Here is a 16,355-nt window from a genome sequence, read left to right as displayed (position 1 = left end):
AAATAATGTATATTCTTTCTTTGTTATATGTCAATATATTTTTAATTAAAAATTATATTTGTCTGAAAAAAAACATAGATATACAGTTCATATTGCGATATTTTTAAAGGAATTGAAAAATATTTTTATAAAATTTCTAACATAAAAGAAATATTATAAAAAATTTAGAAAACTCAATTAAAATAGAGTACAAAAGTCTTTTATAAAGAAATATCCTTATATTTTCTAATATTCGATTTTTTATTACTCATATATTTAGTACAAAAAAATCACAGGGGTTTGATATTCCAGTTGAATTGGTCTAGGTATCTTTGTTTATTTTTATAGAATACGAAGTCACAGAAGGTTTGATGAGCGTTTGCTCATCGCACAAAAATACCGGCTTTGCAAACTGTAGACGGATTAAAAAAAAAATTTCACCGGAACGTTTGGTCTTTGTTCGTGCGCGAGAATACGTGGGATGCGTCGCTTCGGATTTTAACGGGGATATTTAGCCGGTGCATCGATTTTTGCCGCCGGTTCTAACGATGTGGTCGACAACATCGAGCATTTTAAAGCGTCCATAAATCTTCGGCGGTGGCCGGCAGAAGCCTGCAATCCATTTTGTGCCGTTTGTGACGGTATTCCACGTAATGCATCGCTTATTCATGGCGAATACAAGGGATAACAATTTCCATCTTGATGTAATTATTTGAATTGTAAATATTCTATTAATTGTGTTACGATTATATTTAAAAAAATTGATTACATCGTTTCCTATTCGAAGCTTTTATACCTTGAAAATATTTTAGATATTCATGAACGATCTATTTTGATACATTAATCCGCGAAGATATTGGTAAATTCAAAGCGTTTAAATATAGAAAATATAGAACATAGAAAATGTAGAATTTTGTTTTAAACTAAAATATGTCAAAATCTTAAATATTTGACAGTGAAACGTTTCTTAATGTTTCAACTTCTTCACCAATACGCAAGTTTGTTTAAAATTCTTGTAAGTCATACGTAACAATTGTTTAAATAATTCTGAATAGAAATAATGATGCTTTTTTGTATGTACAATATTTTAAATGGTTTTTAAACAGTCTAAATATAATTAATTGAATTAGAGCTTTCCTTGAATTAGATATATTTGGGGGGGGGGGGCATTTATTCCTACGGTAGTTGGTTTCCTAATTCAAATGTCAGAGCGCAATATTCCAAATATTTCGACTACATTCGAGATTCGCTTCAGTAATCCCACTTTAGTAACAACGACGAAATTATTCACCGAAACACCGCGTGTTATACATGGCCGCTGTACTCGTGGTTAAAACGTCGATCAAATCGTGATTTATGGAAACGTGTGCATGTTCCCGCAATCTCATGGACGTAGCAAGTTCTAATCGATGAGTCAAAGCTTAGTGGAACACGATGATGTTTTAAGATTACTGCATGTACTTTAAAATAAATTATATATAATTTTTTGTGGAAAACACACACATGTTATAGAAATTTAATATTACGAATATTTTATTAAAATCTTTAAAAATTTATCTCTAACATTAAGTCATAATTTAACGTTTATTCATGGTGAATTTGAAAGTAGATTATGCACTTGCGAAAAGGGAAGATGTAAACGGAGAGAAGAAAACTTGTTAATAGAGTTTCATTAAAGTCCTACTTTTATCGAAATCCCCTAAAAGTCGTGGAACCATCGGCGAGAGAGAATAAATACTGAACAAACCGCCGGTCGTAAAGCTCGAGTCCTCAATGGTTCCCTCGATTACCATGAAGAACCCGAACTCGTTGAATCGGCAAGACCAACTACTTTTCCTCCTCCCCTCTCCCTCTCCGCGGTGGGAAATTACAGCGAGTGGCGAGCGCAAAACGCTCGGTCGACCTTCGGCCATCTTTCATCTCCGATTACGTCTTCCCTCTTTGCCCTATCCCCTTATGTATTTATCTCGTTCCTTTTCCGGTCCATTCCGGAAAGTAATCCTGGCCGAAGATTTATCGTCGCGCTTCTTTCGGCATAATTTCGCGGCGTTTCTTATTCGCGCTGGCGACCGCGGGCTTTTCTCGGTTTGTTAACAGTCTGCCAGACGTAATTCAATCCCGGACCCGTAATGCGGCTCGTACGCCACGCAATAATCTCACCCCGGTGTCTATTGTTGATAGTATCACATAATATAGAGCACCCCCAAGTAGCACGAGGTTTGCATTCCTCCCGTTAATTAATACTGTAACATCATCATCGAAATTGCATTGGTGTTACCGCAATAATATTAAATCTACTTCATGTATGAATTATTCGTTATCTATTATTATTATTGCCATCGGCAAATTAAGCATTTGTAATTGTAAAATCTTTTATAGTTAACGGACTTTGATGTATGATTATAAATTGCATGATTATACACACATATAATCTATGTGAATTAATTTAGGAGTTATGTAATTACGCGCACAATACATGGCCGTTTATTTATACGTTTTTAAATCGCGTATTATAGTAATTGTTTGCCCTGAAAAAATTCCAAACTGTCGCTGTTATTGGATAGGAAAATGAAAAACGATCACGGTGTATGTGTGGTGTGTGTGTGTGTGTGTGTGTTCGCACGCGCGTGTGGAGATATCTACGTGCCATTGTGCGAAATAATGTCATTTGGCCATCGTCCGTGAATCGAATGCACGTTTTTAAAGCGCGTCACGAATACGAGCGAAAGTTATTTACGATATTGCGCCGCCAGCTCTAAGAGGACACCTTGATTAAACAGCCTGATTAAATACGCTCATTACAGCCACCTCCATTATATGTCATGTACGCGTGGGCGTAAGGACAATTTAATTAACGTCGTGCGAAAATATGGTGTCGGGTTTTGTTGTTTCTATCCGTTCGCTTGTTTGTTCGTTCGCTAAATTTAAGTTTCGTAGATTTACTTCGCGAGAGAAACCGCCATTTGAGATAAGAACACGTTATTATTACCTCATCTCCCTTTTAATGTCATGTCACATTAATTATTTATAAGTGTGAATTTTTCTTTTTGATAAGTTGTAATTTACTCGAAGGAAAGAATGTTGAGAGCAAGGACGAAAGCAGAGTTTTATCGATTGCATCATTCTACCGGGATAAGTAGCGCGTGGTAGCGCGTAATTTCGCATCCGTGTGTCCTCGTATCATGGAATCGATCGAGTACGTACCTATCAATTAGTTTAACTGCACTTCGCGATCTCCATTCTGTTGCTGTCAACACATCATAAAAAGCACCTTTTTTTTATTATAAATGGAAAGAATCGCGCTTGTCTCCTGTCTGTAGAAAACAAGTCGTTGACAATAGGTTCGATAGTATGTACGTCCTATTGAATATTGAATGTGCTCTCGATTGTAGTCGCATTATATAAGACAAATCATGAACGATTATGATTTGTGACTTGGAATATTATATAGTATTAAAGAATGGTAGGTTTCTCGAAATTTGAGAATTGCAATTATGCTAAAACTATCTCTAACTGTGCTTTGAGAATAATTAAATAACTAAGCTTTAAATATGCTTTAAATAAGCGTAAATATATCATAATATAATATTTTAATAGTCGATCTATAAAATGTGTATTATTTTTACATTTGTTTATAATTTATTATCTTTTAAAGTAAATATTAGAGAAAAATAAATAGCAGCTACAAAAAATTTCTCCATGCGCAATTCTCTTTAAAGTATATAAATGTATTTTAAAAGATGAATGTGTATGTGTGCATTTTGCGTGAAACTGACTAATCAATAGTCAAATTGTTTCGGCATAATTTTGTTTAAGAACAAAAAGTATTCTTGCAAAGAGACGTGGTAAACGCTAGATAAAGTTTGCGATGCGGATAACTTTCGAACTGGAAAGTTTACGCGAGCGGTAGACTATCGCAGGCGCTTTCAAGTGTACTCCGTGGCTTCCGATCGACGACAGGAAATATTAGTATCGCAAGCTCGTATCGAATTTTCGCGCGATAACTCCTCGTATTCGGATATTAAAGTTGGCGCCGCCGCGTGAATTGAGGTAAAAGTTCCGTTATTGAATATGCCGCGGGAATAAGATGACGAAGGGGACTTTGACGCTTAAATCGATTTCACTATGTTACTTCACGTATACTTCATAATATTCATGTAAGGGCAAATAAAAATTGTGTGATATTTGCATCAGAATATAGTGGTATAGAACTCATGTAAATTAAATTTAGTAACTTTAAAAAAAAATTGAAAAGTTAGGAGAACAGCAAGGAAAAAAAAATTATTTACATAAATTATATTGCACATTTAGAAATTTGAAGAAGAAAGGATTTGAAAACATTAAATACAAGTACACATAGAAATATAAATCGTACGAATTGTAAATTATTATAAATCACTAAACTTTCTTTTAAGAAAAAAATATTGAATCGTATTTTCAAAAAATAATAATTCTTTAATTTATAACATACTTGCAAATGTTGAAAAGGTATATTGGGAAACGAAAAATAAAAATAAAAATGTTATCACATGTGCAAATAATTATTTAAAATAATGTAACAATATTATTTTTTACTTAGAAAATGACATGTCTTGATAAATAAATAAATGTCAAGATAAATAACTCAAACAACTCTGAGAAAAATGGGTGATGATGGGTCATAAGATTGTCGGAAATCTATATTCTTTTGGTTAATAGTTAATTACGATTTCTACTTAGCTCATGTAGAAGAGAAATTAATGCTAAAGCAGTGACATAACGAGCAAGTCGAACGTGCGCAAGTTAAAGCACTCCCGGATTCGTAAAAGTCCGACCTCTGTATATCTTTTTCCCCTTTTTTCTCTCGTCGTTGAGAACGTGCCGGGCGTTTCGAGACGAAGCTTTTTTACGAAAGCTTATTTTGCTTCGAACTTTTCTCGTGTTAAAATTACGATAAATGACTTTTGACCATCGTATTAGTATGTACTAGTATGCACTAGTATGCACAGCATTTCGGAATAAGTGTATATACTTTTAATGAAATTTTCAATATAGTTTCTAACAAAACAGACACTTATTTTTAACTAATTTATTATTAAAAGTGGCCATTTAAATATGAAGATTTTATGAAAGTATTGTTTAACTTTATTTACTAACTTTTTATTATTTTAATATATTTCTTTTTATTTGCATATTTTGATTATACTTATATTATTTGATTAAAAAGAGAGAAGAAAAAGTAGTATCATTGTTATTAAAATAGTTTTATAATTAAAGTAATACCTACATTTCTCTAAAACGAGTACGTATCCAATATTGAAATAAAATCAATGCAAATTAGTGCAAGATTAGCGTCGATAGAATAGAACTTCAATTAGAGCCATCATTTGTTGAACAATAAGAAATTTCAATCAAGATGTAACGATCACTTTAATCAATTTATTTTTGAATTTGATTGTTTTGGATAATAATGATTACTTGAACCGATGTTACGTATTGATTTTAGAATGGAATATTCTGTCGCTCTAAAATACAATATCTTTTGTACGTCTCTTCATCCGTGCTCGTTATCGACAATTTTAATTCCTGGTGATTTTGCGAAAATCCGATTGCTAAATTAAATCGTGGCAATTAGCTAATTGTATAGAGTCGAGTCACCGAAAGTACCGGGTACGTTTCGTGAATATCGAAAAATATTGTACCCAGAAGCTTGTTATCAGTTATATAAATTAGTCTTTTTTGTGCATTTGTTATAAAACAATGTATATAATTACAAGAATGTGTGTGTGATTAGTTTAGAATTAACAATATGTCTCTTTAAAAATTTACAATCTAATTTTTCTTCTAAATAATTGCATCAATTATATTATGCGTTGCGTAGCTGATATTGTACTGATTATAAAAAGATTTTCGTAGATTAGCAAATAATGTCTTTAAAAATAGAAAATAATAAGTTTAATAATTTAATGTTGAAGGCAAAATAATTCTCTAAAAAACATAATGTCATATTATAAATAGCAGAATTTATTAATTATATATTAAAGATAAAATTATTTTTAAGATTAATTTTTCTTTTTTTTAGATTGCAAATATTAAAGTTGTCAATTGTTAAATCTTTCAATTGCACATAGAAAATGTTTTTCAATTTTTTTATTAATAAAGGGTAATGAATATCACGCTTACGGAGAGTTAGATATAATAACATGATGACGACACTTGATCATGTTATATCATTCCGTCTTGCTAAACGAATGAATGCGACGCGAGACTCGCTTTTCAGCCGGGCAATATTCAAATTTCCCTTGACGAGGGTTTTAATGAAATCCACGAGAGCCGTGCACATGATCTTTCCCCTCGGCTCGGTGGAATAATCGCCAGCTTAACGCGCGCATAGTCAACTCGCTTTCCATGTTAGTTCTTCCTCGAGCCGCCGCCGCTTGCAAATTTTAATCGCGAATCGTAGCAGCTCGAACGCGTACCAAAAGTTACGAATAAAAGGCAACGGGAAGAAGGGAGCTTTAACTTTACTCTGAAACTAGATTTTCTCGAGGAAACTCGTACTCATTTTCTACAAGCGATTCGTCGAAAAGTCACTGCAGGAGTTGCTTATTTTAAAAGCGCCGGCAAAGCGAGACGTTTCGACGATTATAGGGAGAAATTTGCTCTTATTACAGACAGTTGAAGAGAGCGCGCTTCGTCATTGGGTTTTATGTAATATCGTGTTCTCAAAGTGAAGATAAATCAAAGGACTGCTTCTATCAATAAACATTACTGCTAATTTAAAAAATCATGATAAGATTAAAATACGAATTATAATTATATATAACAACTGTATCTAAAATATTAATATATTTAAAGGTATAAAAAATAACAGATTATATTCATAGCGTAATGTAAACATTTCGTGTAAAGAATTATGTGATATCGATTTTTTTTTTTAATTTATATTATAATTATAAATATACTAGTTATGATTACTTAAACTGGGTATTGTTTTATCATTACTTAGCATTTTATGATTACTAATTGATATAGTTTATAATTACAATAATTATAAATATTAAATAATATAATTATAATATAATTATAATAAATAATATAATTATAAATATTTAAAAATTTGTTATTTTAATTAATAAAATAATTCGAGATAATGTAGAACATAAATGAAGAAGATATTTAATAACAAATAAGATTAAATCAATGTGTAAACAATACAAATAAATATATAAATTTTTAATAATGAAAGCTGGACAAGGAGATGTTTTTCTTTATCGAGCAAATGCAAAATTGTCTTAACATTATTCAATATTAATCTAGAGCGATGTGAAACTTTAATGAAAAGCGCATTACGTAGAAAGTCCCACGTGGTAAGCCTCAACAAGCTCGAACTCGAGCGTCTGTTTCCAACTGCATAGATCGGCTTCAGAGGTGTGACATCTGTGGAGCGCGTGTCCTCTCTTTACTAAGTTAATTATACTTCCAAATTGCATTTTATGCCTATTTACAAGCACTTTGCCAAGTTTCGTACGTCCAATCCGCAACGCTATGTATATACAACATTGCGATAAAGAAGCCTGTGTTCATAAGCTAGATATATGGTCCAGTCTTATTATTATTATTATTACTATATGTTAGATATAATTTTCTATTAATTAGATTTTCTGTTATATAATGCAGTTTAAAAAAAAAATGTTTAAATATATAGTATGTTTATAAAAAAAATTTTAATTATTCTATCTGTTTAAAATTGCAAGTTCTTTACGGACTTCTTTAAAAAAATTAAAACTTCAGAATTTTATTTGATACATATCTATATTTTAGATTTATCTTTCGCATACGTAATTATTACTTTTAAATTTTTATATTTATCTGATATTGTCGAATATTACATTTAATAGAAAACATTGCGCGATTAAATTTTTTAAAAGTACATTATTTTCCTATTCTATATAACAAATTAGATCGCAAATAATCTTAGAATCTTGTCACTACTTACAATTATATGAGTTCGGACTCGAAAAAAGCTGCGCTTTTACAGTTAAAGTCTGCTCGAACTGCTCAGCTAGGGCCGCCTCTTTTCTGTTCCAATGCGACCTTTCGAGCTTAAACTTTCCGACAATTAACAAAGTCTCGCTCGGCAAGCTAATTGAGTTTTCCCGCCAATTATCCACGGCCCCACCCGACAATTACTTTTATATATATCTCGCTTTCTCTCTGTCTTTCTCTTTTTTCTCTCTCTTTCGCATCGAGCTCCCTATCGACTTCGTATTTTCCGATTGCCTCAAAGTCCGTCGTAAAGTAAACGCGAATGTTCGAAGGATGTTGGCCTAAGCTGGCTGAGGCTAACTTCTTCACCGAGGTTAGATAAGAGGGATCAGGGTTGAAGTCGCGACCACCGCTGGGTTGTTCAGTTTCTGCTCCTTTTCTCCTTGCCTTTCTATTTACGGTCGTAAAGACGATTGCGCGACTCTTGCCGAATCCTTCAACGGACGACGCAGTCGAGAACAATTTTCAAGTCATGAGAGAGCTTAATAAATCGTATCGGCGATAAAATATTTTCGATAGCCGGTATACATATATATAACAAAGTCGTAAAATTGTTCTGAAAATAAGACTGAGTAGTAAAATATTTGATAGAATATGTTATTATAATTTATAATATGTTAATATAAATTAGTTAAGCCAAACAGCTTTTAATGGTATAAAAGAGCAAAATGGAAATGACGAAATAAATCTATTTCGACAATTAGAAATAAATTCATTAAAATTAAATTCTTTTGACATATTTAAAATTCAAATATGTGTTATTGTGTTTGATTATTTTAGAATTTATAAAGTTTTTCTTTGTCGGAAAATTTCACATAATTTTTAATTTTAATTTTAATTTAATTCCAAAGTGTTAACATTTTTAATTTAAGTTTGATTGTGCAAAACTGGGATACGTACGTAACAAATGGCACCCACGAGAATAATTTCTCGCTTGACTTAACTGTACCAAATATTATTCAAGATTTCGCATTATTTACATTTACATTAACTCTTCCAATATGAAAATTTCTGCATTAACAAAAAGCTTATTGATTTTATAATGAATTATTTCGTCACGTAAATAACACAGAATTTTTTTTTAAATAAATTGAAGCGCACCGTAAAAAAACGTGCCATCATACAATTACTGTAGAGAATAATTATCACTTTAATTGCGATTATTTGAATAATTAATTTCGGATATTATACATTTGCATATTATGTTGTGAAAATATAACTATAGACATTGATTTTAAAAAATCAAATATAATGAGTTCGCTCTTTCCATTACGGAAACTTAGCTCTCAAAATTATCTCATTGTCGTTAATAGATTACATAATTGCGCCGAGAAATATACTATATCAACAGTGTCAGCATCATTCCCGATCACGCATGTAGTGACCACGCCGGCCGTGATCGTGGCACGGTGGAGGGGAGGAAAACGACGTAACGCGTGCGAGACCGCCGCGGGGGAGAAGTAGTAAACTTGACGAGAGAGAAAGAGAGAGAGAGAGAGTGTGCGATGTATCGCACACGCGTGTATTGCGCGACGAAAAAAACACATGAGACAGAGTCACGAAGCACTTTGATCTGGCACGCTCGTGCGCGAGGACCGTTCTCTTTCATTCATCTCTCGCGCGCGATCTCGGTCGGTCGGTGAACGTGGCTCGTGGATCGCGATCGATTGGGCATATTGGGTCAATATCTCGACGACGACGCAGTGTTCCGTCGCGGGAAAGAGCGTGGCAGCATGCCGTTCTTCAAGAAACTTCGCCGATTTTCTCGCCATAAAAGTGAGTCCTCTTTAGTCTTCGATTCGATTAATGCAGGGTGAAAGTACGACGCTCGGGCTTTTCTCGATTACTATTTTTTTTTTTTTTTTCATGTCAGCATTGAATATATGTTAGTCTGACGTTATCTCACGCAGTTTCGAACATATAATAATTCTTGCAATTCACTTTTCACATAGAGTTCATTCTTATCATTTCTTGTCATATCCATCATTCGCTTTTTTATCGCTAATGCGACATTCTACGTGGTAAGACTTGAACTTTTGTAATTTTAATATAATAAACCATAATTCCTATAATCTTCTAACATGTACGTAAATTCTTATTACATTCTACAGTTTTGATATTTGGATTTGCAGAGCAATTTTAAATTTGTTACTCCGATACCTCACGCGAGCTTATTTTCATCCAATCAATAAAAAATTCTGGCCCGAAGGTCGTTTATTCGCCGCTCGATACTCCCGATACAACGCGCGACCGCTATTTCCTCTCGGCCTCCCATCTCGCTAAGTAGCACATCTCTTCGACTAAAGTCGTTCGTAATCGAATTCCGTCGCGGGGACGAAAGGAGAGTTTCTCGAAGCGTCGCTCGACGGTGAGTTTCCTTTAAGAACGTGCGCCTCGATTCGAGGGCCATTGCCTTCGTCTTAATGCAGTTTCGAATTGATCGCGACATACTCGTTCCCTCGGGAGACAGCGAATCAGCATTCGCGGTGTAATTCGCGCGACAACACGCTCAGCTGCTGCCAAATGAAACACACAGTTCCAAGCGACGCGATTTCCCCAGCTGATTGTCGCACGCCGATCGTCGTAATCGGTGTAACGGTGTTATCGAAGACTCGTGTTAATTCGGAGCACAGTTGTTGGAAATGTAATCAAATGGTGAATAAATTGAGTAGCTGAATAATTATAATTATAGAACAAATAGTAATCATAATCGATGTGCGCTTTAATTAATTGGATGTGAATTCGCTAATTATGCAGATTTCGATTATTCGAGAGATTAATTTATGATGCGAGATAATTTTTGCATTTAGTTGATCAACCTGACGTAAAATAATATTTTATTAATATGATACTAATATTTTTTTTTCAAATAAAACGTTTGCAAATATCTGTTTAGAAACATTTGTGTAATATTAGAATAAAATTTTAATAGATATGGAATGTTATTTCGAATAAATGTGTTAACGCTTGAAACAATGAAATTTTTAGACTTGTATTTTAAGTTTTTACTCTAGTTTCTCGTTACATAACTTGTTAGAGAGATCAAAGAATAAATTTTGCAAGTGCAATTTTTATATACACATTAAATAATTGTCTGGTGCAATCGGTGGCATTACTAACCTCGATACATTACGGCCGCAATTTTTGTGCAGTAAATGTAAAAATTGCACACGATTTTTATTCCGGTTTTACTGCGAGATTGCACACGCTACCCTGTCTTATTGTGTAACAAGCGAAGCGTATATCGAATGCGATGAAATATTGAAGTCGCGTATACGCGCGTTTTGTGTGAAGATACGAGTGCGACGTACATTGTGCGTTGTCGCGAATTTTATTTTACAGTGACAACGCCACGTTTACGGTTGTCAAGCGATTTGCGTATGTCGATCCTGAACGCGTCTTGTTTTTGCGCTCGGAAATATCGGTCAATATTTATTGCGGGGTGTTTGAATTCATCGAAATACACGCTTTGATGCGATGCGACTCTTGGAAAATAATAACGTGAATGCGCAATTATAACAACGAAAGCAAAATAATCGTAGGAAATTACTGATCGTTTGAGGAAAAACTGTTGATGGATTTTTAAACATTTTAATAACAATAATATTGTTTGCTTTAATATCTTTGTTTTAATAATTTCGATACTCAAATTTATTTTTGCAATTAATTTGGAGAGAATTGTAAAAAATTGCGATACTACATTAAGAATTCTAATTTATCATTGTACCGAGATAAATTTAACAAGAAAACATGGGAAGGAAAGAATGTAATCAACTATAATACAAATGTATCTTTCATTTCGAACGAAAGATGAGTTATTACATTGCCATGGAGAAGTTCAATAACTCGCGCTACAAAGAGTTAATCGAGCGACGCAAGCAAGATCAACGAGATCGGCTGGAAACAACTGGTGTCAGCGTTTTCTCAACGGTACTTTTTTTTCTTTATTTGCATCCAATGCACATTGCAGCGTCTTAATTATATGCCTTTATATATTGCACGCGCACGTGATTTCTTTTTAATAATGATCGTTAGTCGTCAATGAATTTTTAAAATAATGTTTTAAAGCTTTTACTTTATGCCTCACGATGGTAATTTGACGACATGTTTCCTTGTGCAGTTTTCTTGCACCGTGTAATTTTCGTTTCTCCGCAATGTTTTTACGTAATAAAACCATATGCAGTTTTCACTTTTCGCCAATCGTATCCTGTCAGAAATCGGTTGATATCGTAATTCGTCGATCGTAATTTTGCTCGTTCCAGTTCGCTGTAGCAAAAGTCGTTTATGCATTCGCGGTATATAAAAAACATTACAATTATTTCAGTAACTTTTCTAAAAGAAATATCATTGATTTCAACATTACTGTAAGAATTTCTTTTCTAAAACTCGGATGTAATCAACATATATAAAATATGTGTATGGAAAAGAATACGATAGAAAAATAGAAGAACCTATACTAAGAAATAAGATAGAAAAAAAAATTATATTTTTTGTTAAAAATTTACCGAGATTCATTGGGAAAAATTTATTTTATCTCCCAATCCTTTATATTTGAAGCTCTTCTTTCATTTTTTCAAATTATTTGAGTTTCGTTCTGATTGTACGGGTGGCTCGCTTCCATTTTTCCAGCGATACAATGTCGACGATGCGCCATACTCGCTGCACCAGTCGACAAATTTACAGTTCACACATATGCTTGTATGTGTTTGCGAGTTTACATCATCTGGTGTCGTCGTTTATTCAAATACATGCGAGCGTGCGCGTCCATCATTTCGGTGACTGAATTTCCGTCCTTTTCGGCGAGCCGCACCGTTAGAGAGTCGCCTGTATTACGTGTTTGTGTGACCCGACGGAAATTCATTTCCCATCTCGAAACGTCGTCGTTGACCTTTATGGTCTTGAAGCAGTAGCAAAGTAATAGCTCTCACAAGAAGTAGATTAATCAATGTAGCGCGCGCCTTTGTGCAGCTGCACGAGAGTCAATGTTATAAAGTGTCTGAAAATGTTATGAGTATACTAAGAGGGGAACAGTTAATACTCTTAAAAATTGATTTTACGCCATTTTTATTATAAAGATCAATGATATACGTATCTACTAAAGAGATAAATTGAAATAAATAATAACGTGAACAATATTCATGTTTAATTAAACAATTACATTTGATGGTTAAATAAAGGACGTGTGTTGAAGTATCAGTTCATGTATTAATTGTGTTTCACAGAAATTAATTAAATTTAATCTCGTAATAGATAGCGGTCTCTATATTAGCAAGAGGAAGGAAGAAATAGGATACAAGGATATATAGAGCCGTTTGTGAATTAACGTAAAATTGATTTTAATATATCAAATTTGATAATGGAAATGTAATAAAAATGTGGATAAGAATATATGTAAATATAAGAATTTAAGACGAATAAGAATATATAAATTGATGTTATGTAACGTATTTTAATATTTCTTTTTGAATTATCAAGGATTATATATATTATTGAAATTTTAAATTATAATAAGTTGAACTTATTTCCAATATTTTGAGTTATGAAAAGTTGAAATTAATTTTAGAAATTCCAGATTATATATAACATCAATTTAATTCTAGAAAATTTATTTAAACGGATATTTAAAATTATTGATTACTTTATACAATTTACATACCCCTTTCGCTGAAATCTTCTTGAGGGGCCCGTTCTTCTCCGTTTTGAAAAATAGTATTGCGTATAGATGTTGAAATCCGGCGATGAAATCTGGAGTCACGTTCGTGGAAAAGTTCAGCGCAGACAGCTTAAGGGTTGTAAATGTTTAGGGGTGCAGCCGCTTCGTGGCTGAAAATTTCAAATCCCTTATCGTACATTTTGCTCGATTTTTCGGGCAGCAGCCAAGAGCTTTCTTCGGTTTCTTGCCGCGAAGAAGGATTTACCGGCGAGATTGAGATTTCATGCACATCTCGGTGTCGCGCGTTAACCTTAATCCATTTATTCTTTACCATTAAAGTGTGCGGAAATATACAATTTATTGTGCATTCTATTGTTCAAGTATAATCTTATTAAAGTTAGATTTTTTTTTGTGGTAAACATTTCCTTCTTTTAGATAACTATTTTCTTTTTGAAGTGAAATTCCATTTATAATTGAATACTTTATTTCCTTAAAAAATTTAGTACAGTAAAACACTAGAGACGCGCGCTATTTAACTTTTTATTTTTTAAAAATAATAATAATTGCAATTTGCTTTTCTCTATCTTTCGCTTATTTTAATCAATTGGCTTCTGCAATTTTGAATATATATATATATATATATAGGGATCAGTACTTCGGGCTGGCGTGTGCATGCGGAGAACGTGGGGGCTACCTGCGAGGGCAGAAACCTCGTTCTCGGCATTCCCGAGTCCAGTGTCCTCAAGCTGAAGGCACTGGATTTCAGGCCTCATCTCGGGATGGACCGGGTTACCTTCAAGGTGACCGGGGCATCCCAGGATGGGAAGGATAAGGGCAAGGGAGGGCCCGACCCAAAGGCCTCGTCTTCACAGTAGACGGGACCGGGGTGGGCTTCACCCAGATTAACTTGCACCACAGCAAGGGAGCCTCGGCTGCTTTGGCCAGGCGCCAAGCTAGGGTGCACACAGCCATATCACTAATACAAGAACCCTGGCTAGTCCGGGGGGGTATTAGGGGTCTGGCGGGGTGCGGAAGACTATTCAAGTCTCCGCAAGATGAACGACCCAGGGCCTGTGTGGCTGTCAAGGGGTTAGAGGCCCAACTGCTGCCGAATTTCTGTTCCAGAGACCTGGTGGCGGTTGTGATCGAGGCCATCAGTGAGACTAGGACTAGAAGGAGGGTGGTGGTGGCGTCGGGTTACTTCCCACACGAGGAGGACGACCCACTACCATCGGACCTGGTGGTTCGCCTGGTGGAGTACTGCCAAAAGGAGCAGCTTTCCCTCATTTTGGGGTGCGATGCGAACGCGCACCATACGGTGTGGGGAAGCACGGACACCAACAGGAGAGGAGAGAAGCTATTGGAATTTCTGGTGTCTACCGACCTGGAAATTCTCAATAGAGGTAACGAGCCCACCTTTGTCACTGCGGTGAGAAGGGAGGTGCTGGATCTAACTGTCTGTTCTAGGCGGTTGGTATGGGAGGTGACCGGCTGGAGGGTCTCCGATGAACCCTCATTGTCGGATCACAGACAGATCACCTTCAGACTGGCAAAGGCCAAGGCGAAGGTGAGGACTGTAAGGGACCCAAGGAAGACGGACTGGGATTCATTCCGTGAGGACCTGGCTGTCGGTCTCAGGGAGTTCCCCAAGAGACACGGGACCTCACAAGAGATCGAGCTGTGTGTCGAGCACCTGCAAAGGGCGCTCATCAACAGCTTTGAAAGCAACTGTCCGGAGAGGACGGTAAGGAATGACAGAAAGGTTTCCTGGTGGAGCCCAAAGCTGCAGGATCTCAGGGGTGCGGCACGTCGGGCCTGGAATAGAGCCAGGAACACGGGCCGCCAGGCTGACTGGGACCTTCACCGAAGGGCTCAGAAGGTCTACAGGGACTCTGTGGTAAGGGCAAAGAAGGAGAGCTGGAGAAGATTCTGCGAGTCGGTGGAGGGGATACCCGAAGCCGCCAGACTAGGCAGGATCTTGGCTAGAAGTCAGGACGCGGCCTTGGAGGCCATCCGGCTCGATGACGGGACGATGGTTTCCGGGGAACGTTGCCTGACCCACCTGCTGGAATCGAATTTTCCGGGCTTCTGTAGAGACCCGGGAGCAGACATCCAGCAGGAAACCTTGGACCCATGCAGGGCACGAGAGAATGACTGGTCTCTTGCAGCCAAAATTGTGAGGCCCGACAGGGTCAAAAGGGCTGTAGGAGGTTTCAAGCCCTTCAAGTCGGCTGGACCGGACCGGGTCTTCCCGGCCCTTCTTCAGGAGGGGCTGGAACAGATCACGGGGCCGCTCACGCGGACAATGAGGGCTTGCTTGGCCCTGGGCTATACGCCCAGAGCTTGGAGACAGGCGAGAGTTGTGTTCATCCCCAAGGCGGGAAGAACGGGATACAGCTCCGCCAAGGATTTTCGTCCAATCAGCCTGACGTCCTTTCTTCTAAAGACGTTGGAAAGGCTGGTGGATATTTACATACGGGATGTGGTTCTGCTGCGGCATCCGCTGCACGCGAACCAGCATGCGTATCGTACGGGGTATTCCACCGAAACGGCGCTTCACTCTGCTGTATCGTTCATCGAGGAGCAATTGGAGAAGAAGGGTTACGCGGTGGGCACCTTCCTAGATATTGAAGGTGCTTTTAACAACACACCGCATGAGGTGGTATGTGAAGAGGCTGCTCGCAGAGGTGTGCCG

The 16,355-nt window shown here is 36.2% G+C and overlaps 1 protein-coding gene across 1 annotated transcript in view; it reads left to right on the top strand.

Moving 5' to 3' along the window:
• The first annotated feature begins 9,540 nt into the window (after nucleotides 1–9,540).
• The window catches only part of LOC105837605 (low density lipoprotein receptor adapter protein 1), a 72,964-nt gene continuing 66,149 nt past the window's right edge, over nucleotides 9,541–16,355 (top strand). The window contains exon 1 of the mRNA XM_012682521.3: nucleotides 9,541–9,783. Within this exon, the coding sequence (XP_012537975.1) occupies nucleotides 9,741–9,783 (43 nt within the window). The 5' untranslated portion in view covers nucleotides 9,541–9,740. The remainder of the gene's footprint in view (nucleotides 9,784–16,355) is intronic.

This window comes from Monomorium pharaonis, chromosome 5 (assembly GCF_013373865.1).
Source record: "Monomorium pharaonis isolate MP-MQ-018 chromosome 5, ASM1337386v2, whole genome shotgun sequence".
NCBI classification, from domain to species: Eukaryota; Metazoa; Arthropoda; class Insecta; order Hymenoptera; family Formicidae; genus Monomorium; species Monomorium pharaonis.
The sequence above is the reverse complement of the archived record's forward strand: the minus strand, read 5'-3'. Positions and strand labels throughout refer to the sequence as shown.